The sequence below is a fragment of the Camellia sinensis genome, chromosome 5, assembly GCF_055761805.1.
Source record: "Camellia sinensis isolate YWXY chromosome 5, ASM5576180v1, whole genome shotgun sequence".
NCBI classification, from domain to species: Eukaryota; Viridiplantae; Streptophyta; class Magnoliopsida; order Ericales; family Theaceae; genus Camellia; species Camellia sinensis.
Window position 1 is genome coordinate 15,449,525 of NC_138965.1, and position 16,970 is coordinate 15,466,494.

The following is a 16,970-nucleotide window of genomic DNA, read 5'->3' on the forward strand; positions in this document are numbered from 1 at the left end:
CCCGTGACAATGTTAATATCCACATTGACATGTTAACATTAACATTGATAGGAGTGTAAAATTTGCCCGCTGCCCAAAGCTTTCATGCTGCCCGGGTAGGTTCGGCCCGGCCCGTGACAATGTGAATATTCACATTGACCTCTTAACATTAACATTGATAGGAGTATAAAATTTGCCCGTTACCCGAAGCTTGCCCGCGACCCGGGGTAGGCCCGGCCCGGCCCGTTGACAATGTGAATATTCACATTGACATTTTAAAATGCACATTGATAGGAATGTAGAATTGGCTCACGGACCGTGGGCTGCTCGAAACCTGTCCACGGCCCGAGGCAGGCTCGTTTCGATCTGGGCCCGAGCATGTCCGAGACCCTAGGTTAGGGCCTAGGTCATTACTTTGAAGCTCGGCCCGGTCCATCGGCCCGCTTAAGGCCCATTCAAGGCTCGGTCCGAGGCCCAGCCCGCCTGAGGCGCAATGTATTTTTTTGTGGAAAATAATAAAATTTTGGTAGAAAAAATTAAAAAGAATTAAAAAAAATGGCCAGGCCTGCCCAAGCCCGACCTAAGCTCGAGGCTAGGCCCAGGCCCACCGGTCCGACCCGAGGCTCGATTCATCGGCCCGTCCAAAGCCCGAATACCCTTGTGCTAGGGCTAGGGCCTGGGCCTAATTTTTTGGCCCGTGAACCGGCCCGACCAAGCCCGGGAAAGGCTCGTTTGGGCCTAGGCTCGAGCCTAGTCCGAGACCCTAGGCTAGCGCTTGGGCCATCACTTTGAAGTCCGGCCCGGCTTATCAGCCCGGTTAAGGCCCATTCAAGGCTCGGTCCGAGGCTCGGCCCGCGCCGAGGCCTAGTGTCTTTTTTTGTGAAAAATAATAAAATTTTGGTAGAAAAAATTAAAAAGAAATAAAAAAAAATGGCCAGGCTCGCCCTGGGCCGCCCACGGGCCGTGGGTGGGTTTCGGGCAACCACGAGGCACGGGCTAATTTTACACTCCTATCAATGTGAATGTTAACATGTCAATGTGAATATTCACATTGTCAACGAGCCGGGCCGGGCCTGCCCTGGGCCGCTGGCCAATTTTATACTCTTATCAATGTGAATGTTAACATGTCAATGTAAATATTCACATTGTCAACAAGTCGGGTCGGGCCTGCCTCGAGCAGCCCATGGGCCGTGGGCGGGGTTCAGACAGCCACAAGGCGTGGGCTAATTTTGCACTCCTCTCAATGTGAATGCTAACATGTCAATGTGAATATTCACATTGTCAACGGGTCGGGCCGGGCCGGGCCCGCCTTGGGCCGTAGGCGGGCTTTTGGCCGCCCATGGGCCGCAGGCCAATTTTATACTCTTATCAATGTGAATGTTAATATGTTAATGTGAATATTCACATTGTCAACGGGGCGGACCGGGCCCGCCCCGGCCCGTCCATGGGCTGCGGGCGGGTTTCGCGCCGCCACGGGATGCGGGCCAATTTTACACTCCTATTAATGTGAATGTTAACATGTCAATGTGAATATTCACATTGTCAATGGGTCGGGCCCGCCCCGGCCCGACTCGAATTTTTCCGGGCACCCACGAGGATCGACATGGGTCGGGCCCCTACACATTGACGATATGAACATTCACATTAACGGTGTGAACATTCACATTAGGAGTATTTTGGTAATTATGTCACCCATAGGACTTATTGAAACATAAGAAAATAATGTGAACTAAATGGAACATAAGTAGATGAAAATGGTATTTTGATCTTCTGATCTCAAATAGGACCTAATGGAATAGTCAAAAAGAATATGGGTTGGATGAAATAAAACTCTTGGAAAGTGGATTTATCAAAAAAGCTCACTTCAAACAACATATAAGTTAACCAATACAAAATAAATTGTATGACGACTTTTCCCTTCAAATGGAGCAACAATGTCTTCAATTGCCTTTATTTGGAATGAGATTCAAAATTAAACGTCAAATCTATCACAACTGAATAGGGACCAAGTGACACAAGCCCAAACTAGAGGGACGGTTAGTGTAATTCGCTCCTTTTTCTAATACATAAGAAGGACTCTATAGGTTGTGTTTGGTTCTTAAATTTATAGAGCGGAAAAAAATGAAGGGAAAAGTGAATAAACTAAACCTAAAAAAAATTCGCCTTTCCCTTCTCTTTTCTTTTTCCTCCACAAACAGCGATAAACACAAAAATTTCACCCATTCTTACCCTTGAAGATATTTGTCATTTAAATCTGAGTGACAAGTTAAAATGTTAAATATTTTTTTTGGGAGCGCTTGCTTCATTCCAATTTCCACATACCAAGCAACTATGCAACCAGTGGATGTTCCCTTTGTATTTGTGGTTCCTTCACCGCAACTGTTCACCTTTCTCTAATTTTCCCAAAACAAAAAAAAAATTAAAATTATACTGTGCAACACAGCTGTCACATGAGCAACTCAACTGTGCAAAATTCCATGTCTGGTGTTGCCACAACACACTCAACACTGGTTGGATTCATGTTTACTTGACCAAAATTTCTCAACAAAATCTTACAACAGCCACATATGGCTGGTGTAATGAAGATGTGAGATTCTTTCACACATAAGTCCCTACTAATTTAATCTTTGATCCATTTAACCAGTTGGATATGTATTATGCTCATCAACCAGACACTTAGACAGACGATTTTAAGCAGGCCTAATTTGCTGCAGAGTCACAAACAACACTCAGTATTTTTGTTGGGGAGGCATATCCATGTGGTACCTCATCTCATATGGCATTCAAGGGACCACTATGCACTAGTCTCCTCACCACACACTCCATTTAACAATGCTAACCATATAGAATTTGCTCTCTCTCTCTCTATTTATTTTCTATTCCAACAATCTTGTTCTGCACAAGCCTTAGAGATCAATTACTTGCTAAGATCACTCTTCCAATTAAAAAAAAAAAAAATCAACCTAGAAATCATGGGTATCCGATGCCAGCGATTCCTCAAGTGAAAAAAGTTTTCAGAAGAGCTCTTTCTGCTCCAATGGCACGAAATGTACCCAAGGCCACCTTGCTGTTTATGTTGGAGAAACTGAGAAGAAGCGATATGTTGTTCCAATTTCGTATTTGAAGCATCCTTCATTTCAGAGCTTGCTGAGATGGGCTGAAGAAGAATTTGGGTATGATCATCCAATGGGTGGTTTTACAATCCCATGTAAAGAAGAGACTTTCATTGATATCACTTGCAGTTTGAATTGCTCATGAGCAAGAAACAAACAAAGACTCTTAACATCATTGACTCAGACTTTCTGTTTTTTGGATTCACACCATCATGAATTAGAATAGTAGGAATGTTTCTTGCGAAATCAATGTGAATATGCTTTCAGTTGAGAAGTGAATTGGGAGTTGAATCTTCTTGGTAATTAAATAGTTTCACTATTCTTTTTTAGTTTAATCTTCAGTTCCGGAAATTTATCTATTTGATATGAATGGTCTGATTGCATTGAAGCACTCTTTGTTACTAAAGCCAAATCTTTGATATGTTGAAGAAGTGATGCAGCTAGGTTTTGGCCAATGTTGTTATATTTTCTTCGAAAAGCCCACGTTTAATCTGAAACAGCTAAATGAGTAAAACTCTTCGAATTTGTTTTTTTGCCATTTGTGTTTTCATTATTTTTTTCATTGCCAGATAACATAATGACATTTATCAGTACAATATGTAGCAGTAGTTTACTGATCCCATTGAACTAATTAACAAAATTGGAGACAAAGATAGCATAATTAGTTTTATCTTTGGAGTACTCATGGTGTTTCAACATGTAGTGATTTCACCATAAAGGTTTAATAAAGCATATATCAAGTCTTATTTAGCTAAGATCAAAGAGAAAATTAAAATAAATTTCAAAGGGCCCCCTTCAGGCTGTGAGCAGAATGTGTAGGACACAATGCTCTCTATTCTACCAATTACTTTTTGTTATTTATTAGTCTGTGTCACTCTAAAGTCTTGACGATGAGTAGAATGACAAAACCATGTGATCCTTCATGTGCTAATGTCACCAAACTATGCCCCATATATGTAAGATCACTCATGAATTCATTGCTCCTACTTACATATTATAGATCGGTCATGCAAATTTTTAATGGAATCATTACAAAAACTTTTGCTTTGAACAATCAAAATCATTCACAGGTCACCAACCCAAAGGAGAGTAGCTTCTTTGTTGATTAAAGCTCTAGTGAATAACAGTCATAACAAACATGATATCCCAAAATGACAATTTTAACCTCTTCACTCCAACCCTAATCTTCGGTAAAATGAAAAAGTACAATTCACTGATATTACCTACTGGAGAGGCTACCCTGATGACAGCGTCAAAATCCATAACAAGTTCTTTAGCTGCTGCAGACCTCTTCAATGAAATTAACCTTTTTCAGTCAAATCGGACCCCTTTGGTTGTTGCTCTAGACCTGCTCCATTAACCCATAAATGTTGTAAAAACAGCCTTACATTGGTGTTTATGGTACTCTGTATGTAGTGACTGGTTCTCTATTTTGACTTCCTTCCATTGGAATTGTTAATGTTAACCATGACATCCTCAGAAATACATAGTTTTTACATAATTCACCAACAGATAATCACAGCCTATTTATACTCTATTGCTGATAATGGCTCCAAAAATTCCATAATTTAGCATATGCATTTTGCAATTCAATATCAATCCGTCATCCATGGCCTAGCTTTTGTACCCTAGCATATTGCGATAAGAGTGTCCAAAAGAATTTCATCAAATCTCTATGAGACATAATTGGTTAGGCAATGACTATTGATTCAGTTTTTTTTCTTGCTAAAACAACCATGACCAACATGATAAGTCCAAATAAGTAGAATGCATTTGTTTACCAATATTAACACTACAGAAGCTATACAAACAAATGGAAATTTCAATGCAATGAAGATTTTCCCTCTTAATGTGAGAATTGTATTAATTTTCTTATGACATTTATCTCTACCATGAATCGTTTGTGTGAACAATAAAAGGAAAAGAGAGAAATTTTGTACATAGAAATGGTAATTACTTCTTTACAAATGTGTTCTGCTGACGTATCCTAGCATTTCTTCTATAATGAATCATGATCGACCCAATCGAGAAGTGAGGTCAATGAAGATGTCTTCTTTGCAGGGAATGGTGAGACCACCCATTGGATGATCAAATCCAAATTTTTCCTCGGCTTGACTTAACAAGTCTTGGAATGAAGGTTGGTTCAAGTACGATAGCGGAATCACAAATCACCTCTTTTCACTCTCTCCAACATAAACTACTAGATAGCCCTTTGGGACATCTATTGCGGCTGATGAAGCTTCTTGGTTTGATTTCGATGATGAAGACTGTCGGAGGATTTGTTTAGCATGAATAATGCGAGGCATACGAATAGCCATTTTTCTGAATGAAAAAGGAAAAGAATAGACATGACCTAGTAGAGAAGTGGAAGCTGTGGCAATGATGAATGTCAAGACTCAAAGACTTGTTGTGTTGGCTATGGTGTAGACTCTCTGCTCATATATGTGTGTGTATATAGATCAAAGATGATGTAAGTTATCCTCTGAAATGTAGAATGAGTGATGAAGGGGGCATTAGAATATTGGGATCTACAGAGACATTAGCAACTGAAGGAACACATGGTTTTGTCTTCCAATTCATTATCAAGAATTTAGAGCCATAGAATGGAACAAACTGTTTGTTAGTTGAAAAACATCAATGGCCTACCACTTCCAAGATATGCTTCAGAGACACTAAGTGTCACGACTCAAACCCGCCCCTAAAAGTTTGGTTCATGACCGGCCCGTACATAGGCCTCAAACAAAATTAAGAATAATATTTAAACACATACGGGGCCTTAAGCGAAAGCAATATCAATAAAAGACAACATCCATTGAGCTTGTGCATACATTATGGTTTAATTGGATTTAAGCATTTAAATACATTCCCAGAGTTATATATATAATCACAGAATTCATATAGATCTCACACACTCTTACATAAGACTTAATAATTTATATGACTCCCAACACAAATTAAGGCCTCAACATGGAGGCGTACCCCAGGCGGCTTGGCAGACAGGTAGACCTTAATACAATTCTAGTGTCAATCTCCAAAGGCTCACCTACATAAATATACATAAAAAAAAAACGGAGTGAGCAAGGCTCAGTGAATAATAGCCATGTAAGGAGGTGAGTTAGACAGGTATAGGCTTAAAGAATGTAAACATGCATATCAAACCATACACAGATCTTATTCATAATCATATTTTAAAACGGCCTCAGATCCACATGTAACACAAAACGGCCTCAGGCCCATATATAATACAGAGCAGCTGTAAGCCCAAATATAAGACAGAATGGCTGTAAGCCCAGATATAATACAGATCGGCTGTAAGCCCAGATATAATACAGAACAGCTGTAAGCCTAGATATAATACAGAACAACTTTAAGCCCAGATATCAACAGATTGGACTCTGACCCGAATATCAACAGATTGGCCTTAAGCCCACAGATATCAATAGATTGGCCTCTGGCCCAGATATTAACAGATTGGCCTCTGGCCCACAGATATTACAGAACGGCCTCTGGCCCAGTACTTGCAAAACAGAATAATCCTTAGAATCATAAGAATACCATTATACAACAGTGCACGTACATTTCCCCATGGTTTATTACAAGTCGACATAGTTGTCTTGCGTATAACAGAACATTAACAATAACTATTAACAAAAGACACATGTATCACTACAATACGATTAATAGGGACAGAACAATTCACATCATAACGGCCTTGGGCGTACGTCTGTTACTAGGGACAAAACGACCTTAGGTCCATATCAATGCCATTATTCAAGCATATCCATTGATTAAATCAAAGCACAATATCAATGGAATAGACCATTCACAAATAATAATACATAAATCATAATCACAGGAAGTAAGTGAAACATATCGTTACACTACTATTACTCACAGTGATTGGCTCCTGGTAGTTATGGGACGGTGTCCTCGTCTCGACCTACAAGCACACTGCACAACACATAATATGAGATTATAATTGATCCTTTACTTATTCTCTTTGACCATTCTATCAATTAGCCATGGTGGTACCAAGCTCATTATTCCTTAATAAGTTATAATCCATGTCTCAGAAAATAGGAGGAATCGATGGGAAATGGTTTAAGTGAAGAAATGGTACAAAACTGGTTGACAGAAAGTGAACAGTCGTCACTAATCTGGGCATAACTATTTCTGTATTTAGAATTTGGGAGTGAGACCACCACCATTGGAAACTATACTTCCGGGGGCTTGATTTTATGCTCAAGAATCACTCAAAACGGAGTCTGGAGGTAAAAGATATGCTTATTCAAAGTTGGCTGAACAAAGCTGTCTCCCACACGTGCGGGAAACAGAGCCGCACGTGCGGCTCTGGGCTGTAAAATCCAAAATTTTATGTGTAGAATTATTTTTGGTTAAAGTAGTAATTAAATTAATTTATATGGGTCATTTTAGTAACATCAAGGAATTAGTTATGAGGTGGTTTTTTTTTAAATTTTTATTACTTAGATGGTTAAGTTTGTAATTTTGGGAGATTGGGTTATAGGCCCACTTGGGCTTTAGGTCTTGGAAACATAGAAGCACAAACAAATAGAGGTAGTGATGTTGTTGTGGCTGCTGCGGCAGATCTAGCAATAGAAAAAAAAAAAAAAGAGAGAAGAAGAAGAAGTAAAGAAAAGAAAGAAGATTCATAGATTGGTGACTTTGATCTAATCATCTCTTGGAGGTAAGATTTGTTTTTATGGTACTCCTAACTATTTCTTTAGACATAGTATCTTGTATGTTGATTGGGTGTATGTATTTTGGGGTTTTGGAATTTACTTGTAGACTATAGGATTAGATTAGTACATTATAAAGAAAAGAATGATAGATGCATCATGGTGATCAATAATAATTGTTTATGTGGTATAATATTTTATTAGGTTTGTGAGATTGAGGTGGATCTTGGTGATTTGAGATTAGCTTGGGAAATATTATTTTAGCTGTTTGAGGTAAGTAACCCTCTATCACTGTTGGTTCATTTTTATTCCTATCGAATCGTTTAAAATCATAAATATTTATTTATAGCCTTTATGTTTTCTTAAAATAAAATATGGGTCAAGTATAAAACAACATCGAATATTATTATGAAAATTATTTGAATATTTGGTTAAACTATTCTAAAAATTGTACTAAACGTTTATTCATGAAAACTTTGAATGTTTTATTTAAAAGTTGTGTATTGTTTGAATTTTGAACATCACTCTAGTCTGACTATGATTTGGACCCTAGCCAATGGGGGTTATTTATTGGCACAGAAACTAGTTTCTTTTGGGGCTTTACCACCGGCCTATGTGTGGTTCTGGGCCTTGTCACGGGCTATGTGACCGTAGTCAATAAGACTTGGGTTTTGTGAATCAAATCATTGAACCATCTGAATATCGAACCATCGATTTGAACAATGAATTACTTTGAATTATCTTGTTGGCTTTTCATTTAAAATGTATTGTACATTGTTTATTTTTAGCCATGAAACCATCTTACAAAATAATTGTTCATTTATTGAACTGTAGAAAAATTTATATTTATTGATTATCAATTTATTTATTTATTTTTTTATACTTGATCCAGCTGGCAGTGATGGTTGGTTATTTACTAGGCTGTCTAGCTTACCCTTATTTTATTTTTTTTCAGATTCTGAAGAGTAGAGCTGCGCGGGATTTTTTTTACATATGGGAGTGCCGAGAGTAGGACTATGATTTAAGTACTTGGATTATTTGTTTTGTTAATGGATTTTATTAGTGGACTTGGTGGATAATTTCATATGATAAGAATAATCAATTTTTTTTTATGGATTTTAGTATTATGATAATTAAGGGTTTGATTGGAGTATTTTACATTGTTAGTTATGTGTTGGACTCTTAGCCTTGCATGCTCACTTAAATGAGTGTGCGGCGTTGTCACGGAGCTTGGGACGTGACAATTTAGTGGTATCAGAGCCAGGTTGTAATTTTTAAAGGCTAGTATAAAATAGTGGTGAGATTGGGTAGATATAGGATTGGGAACGCTTATAATTTGATATAATGTTATTTTTATTTACTTGTTATAGGGACTTGAGAATAGAATAAGATGGGATTTTATTATTGATGCATTTAGGTTGCAATGGAACATGAGGAGACATTGGCAAATATGGCTAGGAATACACGCCAGGGTCAAACGAATCGACGGACTGGTAATAGCAATCGGCGAGGGAATGTGACTAATAATGGTAGTGGTTCTCAAGCAGTCGGAGGAAATCAGGGGCAAGAGTTGGGACACCAAGAACAAGCTGCAATCCCTAATCCAATTGAAATGGTTCAAGTGCTTCAAACGTTGGCCGGGGTGGTGCAACAACAAACCACCATAGGGAATAACTTGACTAGACTTATAGAGCAACAACAGCAGATGCAGCCAGGTGTTGGGCCACAACCAAGGCCACGTTGTAACATTACCGAGTTTAAGAAGATAGCCTTGGCATTTGACGGAGCCACAGACCCTTTGGAGGCTGAAAAATGGTTGACAGAAATGGAGAAGTTGTTTCCCGTTTTTGAGTGTACGGATGATCAGAAGGTGACCTATGCTACGTTTATGCTACAAGGGATAGCTAATGATTGGTGGCAGATGGAGAAGCGCATACACGAGCATGATGCCAACCCCTATACATGGGAAAGGTTTAAGAAGGCATTCAATGAGAAATACTTCCCTAGGAGTGTTCGTCTACAAAAACAGAGGGAATTTTTGAAGTTAGAGCAAGGGAATAAGACGGTTGCAGAATATGAAGCTGAGTTTACGAAGTTGTCTAAATTTGCATCAGCATTTGAAGCAGATGAGGATAGCAGAGCACGAAAGTTTGAAGCTGGACTAAGAACGAACATTATGCAACAAGTGGTTCCTTTCGAGTTACCTACTTTTGGAGCAGTGTTGAATAAGGCTTTGCTAGTTGAGAGTGGCCTTACCAGAGCCCAAGAAGAGAAAGAAGAGAATTATAAGAAGAGGCCTAGTTCTTCCAACTTCCAAACTAACAATTCGAAGGGCAATGCTAAGAGACAAAACACTTCTTCGGTTGGGAGTTGGGGAAGTCGAACTATGGGTAGTAGTGTTGATAAGAAGAATGATCGGGTACAATGCACTAGGTGTAATGGATTCCATCGGGATAGTGAGTGTCGTTGGAATACTGGGGCTTGTTTCTCTTGCGGGCAACAGGGGCACAGGATAGCTGATTGCCCTAATCGGAAGGGGCATGAGATTGAACAGAAAGCATGGACAAATAAAGGAGCATCAACAGACAAAGGGTCTTCAGGAAGTCAAAAGAAAAATGGAGGTCATAAGCCAAAGACTCAGGGTCGAGTGTACGCACTCACGCAACAAGATGTCCAGACTTCCAACACGGTGGTGTCAGGTACTGTTTTAGTGTCTTCTGTTTATGCACATGTGTTATTTGATTCTGGCGCTACAAATTCATTTGTGTCTATGGGATTTGTTAAGAAACATGGATGGAGATGTGTCTCTAGAGAGATCGACTTATGTGTTGAAACCCCGATAGGAGGGGTTATGGTTGCTGACTTAATTTGCAAATCTCGTGTGGTTAGTATAGATGATAGGAAATTGCTTGTAGACTTAACTGTTTTAGATATGCGGGACTTTGACATAATTCTTGGAATGGATTGGTTGGCAACCAATTATGCTTCTGTGGATTGTCGAGGCAAAAGGGTAGTATTTCAGATTCCTAATCAACCAGAATTTTGCTTTGTGGGTAGTGGAGTTAACACTCCTCTTTTGGTAATCTCAGCTTTGCAAGCTAGACGGTTGTTAAGGAATGGTTGCGAGGGCTATTTAGCTTCTGTGAGAGATACCCGTGAGACTGAATTGAAGCTAGAGGATATTCTAGTTGTGAAGGAATTTCCCGATGTTTTTCCTGAAGAGTTACCGGGGTTGCCACTAGATAGAGAGATTGAGTTTGCCATTGAATTGATACCTGGCACGGGTCCTATCTCCAAGGCTCCGTATCGGATGGCCCCAGCAGAGTTGAAAGAGTTGAAGGAACAGTTACAAGAGTTACTAGATAAGGGCTTTATTAGGCCTAGTGTTTCTCCTTGGGGTGCGCCCGTTTTATTTGTGAAAAAGAAGGATGGTAGTTTTCGCCTTTGCATTGATTATTGAGAGTTGAACAAGGTGACAATCCGAAATAAATATCCTTTGCCTAGGATAGATGACCTATTTGATCAGTTGCAAGGAGCACAAGACTTTTCTAAGATTGACCTTCGTTCTGGCTATCACCAGTTGAAGGTTAAGACGGAAGATATACCTAAGACAGCCTTCCGAACTAGGTATGGGCATTATGAATTTTTAGTGATGCCATTTGGGTTGACCAATGCGCCTGCAGCTTTTATGGATATAATGAACAGAGTGTTTAAATCCTTCTTAGATCAGTTTGTGGTAGTTTTTATTGATGACATTCTTGTGTACTCAAAGAGTAAAGAGCAGCACGAAGAACATCTGAGAATAGTGTTGCAGATATTAAGGGAGAAGAAATTATTTGCTAAATTAAAGAAGTGTGAATTTTGGCTGGAGAGTGTATCATTTTTGGGTCATGTGATATCTAAAGATGGGGTGTCTGTTGACCCCAAGAAAGTGGAGGCGGTGGTGGAATGGAATCGGCCTACTAGTGTCACTGAAATTCGTAGCTTCTTGGGTTTAGTAGGATATTATAGAAGGTTCGTTGAGGGATTTTCCCGAATTTCTATGCCTTTAACTCGTTTAACACAAAAAGGGGTTAAATTTGAGTGGTCTGATGATTGTGAGAAGAGTTTCCAAGATCTAAAGAGTCGATTGGTGTGTGCTCCAGTACTTATAGTTCCGTCCGGAGATGAAGGTTTTACCATCTATAGTGATGCATCGAAGATGGGCTTGGGTTGTGTCCTGATGCAAAATGATAAGGTAGTGGCATACGCGTCTAGACAGTTGAAGCCATATGAGCAGAATTATCCTACGCATGATTTGGAGTTGGCTGCCGTGGTGTTTGCATTGAAAATCTGGAGGCACTACCTGTATGGGGTGAAATGTGAGATATTCACTGATCATAAAAGTTTGAAGTATATTTTCACTCAAAAAGAATTGAATATGAGGCAAAGGAGATGGTTGGAGCTATTAAAGGACTATGAGTTGACTATCAATTATCATCCAGGAAAAGCTAATATAGTGGCGGATGCCTTGAGTAGAAAGACCCCGAGTAATTTGGCTACCTTGATCACTGACCAAAAGAATATCTTGGAGGACTTACAGAGGTTGAATATTGAGATTAGATGGCACAACCATGGAGTGCAGTTGCCAAACCTTAGGGTTCAACCCACATTGATTGATAGAATTAAAGATGCTCAAGGAAGAGACTCTCAGTTGCAAAAACTTAAGGCTGAAATGGAAATAGGGCTACAGATGGAATTTTGTATGCATAAAGATGGAACCTTGAGATTTGGAGAGAGGTTGTGTGTGCCTAATGATTTAGAGCTCAAGAGAGAAATCCTAAGAGAAGCTCACAGTTCAGGATATACTGTACATCCAGGAAGCACTAAAATGTATAAAGACTTGAAGAGGAACTTTTGGTGGAATAATATGAAGAGGGAAATTGCTCAGTATGTTGCTCAATGTTTGGTATGTCAACAAGTGAAAGTTGAACATCAGAGACCTGCAGGTAAGTTACAACCTCTTCCTATTCCCGAATGGAAGTGGGAACATATTACCATGGATTTTGTGACAGGGTTGCCTAGGACCCAAGGTGGTAACAATGCTATTTGGGTTATCGTTGATCGATTGACCAAATCCGCTCACTTTCTAGCTTTTAAGGTAGGGTTCTCCTTAGAGAAGTTTGCAAAATTGTATATCAAGGAGATTGTGAAGTTGCATGGTATTCCGGCGACCATAGTGTCTGATAGAGATAGCAGATTTGTATCTATGTTTTGGAAGAGTTTGCATACAGCTTTGGGCACTAGTTTGAATTTTAGCACTGCCTTTCATCCTCAAACTGATGGACAGTCAGAGAGAACTATTCAAACCTTGGAAGACATGTTGAGGGCTTGTGTTATCGATCTTGGAGGTTCTTGGGATGAGCATTTGGCCTTAGTGGAATTCTCTTATAATAACAGTTATCATGCGAGCATTCAGATGGCACCATATGAGGCTTTATATGGACGAAAGTGTAGATCACCTATTTGTTGGGATGATGTGGGTGAAAGGAAGTTGTTAGGGCCTGAGATTGTGCAACAAACAGTGGACAAGATCAATCTTATTAGAGAGCGACTTCGCACGGCACAGAGTAGACAGAAAAGTTATGCAGATAACAGGAGACGTGATTTGGTGTTTGGGGTTGGAGACCATGTATTCCTTAAGGTGTCTCCTATGAAAGGAGTAATGAGGTTTGGTGTTCGTGGTAAATTGAGTCCTAGATTTGTTGGGCCATTTGAGGTTTTGGATCGAATTGGTGAGGTAGCTTACAGACTTGCCCTACCACCTTCACTAGTTGGAGTTCATAATGTTTTTCATGTCTCAATGTTAAGGAAGTATATACCGGATCCTAGTCATGTGATTGATCATGCACCGTTGCAGTTTAAGGAGGATTTGACATATGAGGAACACCCTATACGAATTGCTGATAGGAAGGAACAGGTTTTGAGGCGTCGAGTCATTCACTATGTTAAGGTTCAATGGAGTAATCACTCGGAAAGAGAAGCTACTTGGGAACTTGAGGATGAAATGAGACAAAAGTATCCCCAACTTTTTGAGACTCCAGGTATGTCAAATTTCGAGGACAAAATTTCTTTTAAGTGGGGAAGAATGTAAAATCCAAAATTTTATGTGTAGAATTATTTTTGGTTAAAGTAGTAATTAAATTAATTTATATGGGTCATTTTAGTAACATCAAGGAATTAGTTATGAGGTGGTTTTTTTTAAAATTTTTATTACTTAGATGGTTAAGTTTGTAATTTTGGGAGATTGGGTTATAGGCCCACTTGGGCTTTAGGTCTTGGAAACATAGAAGCACAAACAAATAGAGGTAGTGATGTTGTTGTGGCTGCTGCGGCAGATCTAGCAATAGAAAAAAAAAAAAGAGAGAAGAAGAAGAAGTAAAGAAAAGAAAGAAGATTCATAGATTGGTGACTTTGATCTAATCATCTCTTGGAGGTAAGATTTGTTTTTATGGTACTCCTAACTATTTCTTTAGACATAGTATCTTGTATGTTGATTGGGTGTATGTATTTTGGGGTTTTGGAATTTACTTGTAGACTATAGGATTAGATTAGTACATTATAAAGAAAAGAATGATAGATGCATCATGGTGATCAATAATAATTGTTTATGTGGTATAATATTTTATTAGGTTTGTGAGATTGAGGTGGATCTTGGTGATTTGAGATTAGCTTGGGAAATATTATTTTAGCTGTTTGAGGTAAGTAACCCTCTATCACTGTTGGTTCATTTTTATTCCTATCGAATCGTTTAAAATCATAAATATTTATTTATAGCCTTTATGTTTTCTTAAAATAAAATATGGGTCAAGTATAAAACAACATCGAATATTATTATGAAAATTATTTGAATATTTGGTTAAACTATTCTAAAAATTGTACTAAACGTTTATTCATGAAAACTTTGAATGTTTTATTTAAAAGTTGTGTATTGTTTGAATTTTGAACATCACTCTAGTCTGACTATGATTTGGACCCTAGCCAATGGGGGTTATTTATTGGCACAGAAACTAGTTTCTTTTGGGGCTTTACCACCGGCCTATGTGTGGTTCTGGGCCTTGTCACGGGCTATGTGACCGTAGTCAATAAGACTTGGGTTTTGTGAATCAAATCATTGAACCATCTGAATATCGAACCATCGATTTGAACAATGAATTACTTTGAATTATCTTGTTGGCTTTTCATTTAAAATGTATTGTACATTGTTTATTTTTAGCCATGAAACCATCTTACAAAATAATTGTTCATTTATTGAACTGTAGAAAAATTTATATTTATTGATTATCAATTTATTTATTTATTTTTTTATACTTGATCCAGCTGGCAGTGATGGTTGGTTATTTACTAGGCTGTCTAGCTTACCCTTATTTTATTTTTTTTCAGATTCTGAAGAGTAGAGCTGCGCGGGATTTTTTTTACATATGGGAGTGCCGAGAGTAGGACTATGATTTAAGTACTTGGATTATTTGTTTTGTTAATGGATTTTATTAGTGGACTTGGTGGATAATTTCATATGATAAGAATAATCAATTTTTTTTTATGGATTTTAGTATTATGATAATTAAGGGTTTGATTGGAGTATTTTACATTGTTAGTTATGTGTTGGACTCTTAGCCTTGCATGCTCACTTAAATGAGTGTGCGGCGTTGTCACGGAGCTTGGGACGTGACAGTTTGCAGTCCGAAAATGGCTGTATAATTTGGAACCTCTCATTTTCAAAATCAAACCTCAATTTCAGGCAAATCAAAGCCCAAAACCCTTTAATACATGATAAATTTCACATTATTAATCTCCATCAAACATCATAACCTCAAAACACTACTCAATTCCCAAGCACAAGAACACAAGGGCATAAAATTGCCATAGTTGGGGTTCAAAGTTCGCATCTTTCATATCAATCCTTCATTTCATGTAATTGAAGCTTTAAACATAAGGATTCAAGATAGATGGTCATACCTTAGTTCAATCTTTGTCTTTCTCTTAGCTTTCTTCAATTTCCCCCAAGTTTTCCATGGGTGATCTTCTTTCTCTTTCTTCAATGCCCTTCAAGCATCTTTAAAACCACCATGAATATTGAGGAGCTTGTCTCTCTTCTCTCTCTCCTTTTCACGGTTTCCCCTCTCTCTCCTTTAGATATTTTTAGGTTCCAAGGGATGAGTTCAACTCATGCCTCTCATATACATATATACATTAAATATACACACTTATAAGTCTAACACAATAGGAAGAGCCAAACACGGCCTTACAAATTGCGCAAAATCAAATTTCAATTAAACTTTCCAGATAACTCTAAAAATTATGCTGATCATAAATATGTCCTCTGTTCCGATTTCTGAAGCCTCGAAGGCCTTCAATTTGCAATACAAAGTTAACCACCCAAACATGCATTAACGAATCAGACAAATTAGATTTCCAATTAATTTTTCCAAATAGTTCTAAAAATTTCCATTAACACACCCAAGTACTCAATTGTGATTTCTGAACCCGTTAAGGTCGGTAATTTCAATTTTAAAGTCGTGGCTCAACAGATAATTCCTCAATTTGAACAGATATCATTGAATTAAAATGCATTAACTCATAAGGCCATAAAAGTAGTTTCGGATACGGATTTTGGAGTCGTTACACTAAGCTCTCTCTTTTCTCTAGGATGATATAAAATAAAGGTAATATATACTCAGTAAATGTTAAAATTAGTACTTGTTAAAATTATAAATGCTTTTCTTTTCTTTTTTTCACAAAAGAAATAGTATGCAATCTTTCTTCTTTTTTTAACACAAAATAAATATTCAATGAGTTAAATAAGGTATGTTCAATGCACTAGGCATATAATACTTGTTAGTTAAAATGCCTAGTGTGATTTATTTTTTTCAATTCCAATGCACTAGGCATATGATTAGGCATTTTGGCTCAACTCATATTCACTAACTACATGTAGCTAGCCTTCAACGCTAGGCAAAATGTATTCAATCATTAGGATCATTTCCCTCCATCTTTGTCGTTGACATGGCATTCTATAAAATTAATAGTATTTGGATAAATAGCTAAAATAGAGAGTATGGTTGGAGTAAAAACATAAAACAGTTGATAGGCAAAATAAAAAATATACCTTATAGTAATATTTAGATAGGTAAAATGCCTAATA

The 16,970-nt window shown here is 38.1% G+C and overlaps 1 protein-coding gene and 1 long non-coding RNA gene across 2 annotated transcripts; one reads left to right on the forward strand and one right to left on the reverse strand.

Annotated features, from left to right (window-relative positions):
- Window positions 1–4,912: 4,912 nt before the first annotated feature.
- Window positions 4,913–16,645, reverse strand: LOC114264374 (uncharacterized). Its single transcript, XR_003629950.2, has 3 exons — window positions 15,785–16,645; window positions 6,988–7,043; window positions 4,913–6,135 (listed from the first exon to the last, which is right to left on the reverse strand). It is a non-coding gene; the product is annotated as an uncharacterized LOC114264374 (long non-coding RNA).
- On the forward strand, window positions 7,469–11,249 carry LOC145792105 (uncharacterized). The gene is made up of 2 exons (XM_082872599.1): window positions 7,469–7,797; window positions 9,207–11,249. The coding sequence occupies exon 2, from the start codon at window positions 9,213–9,215 to the stop codon at window positions 11,247–11,249; it is 2,037 nt and encodes a 678-aa protein (XP_082728725.1). The 5' UTR covers window positions 7,469–7,797; window positions 9,207–9,212.
- Window positions 16,646–16,970: the final 325 nt, after the last annotated feature.

Bases quoted from the DNA above. Each gene is read 5' to 3' on its own strand.
- LOC145792105 (XM_082872599.1), top strand. From the start codon at position 9,213: ATGGAACATGAGGAGACATTGGCAAATATGGCTAGGAATACACGCCAG.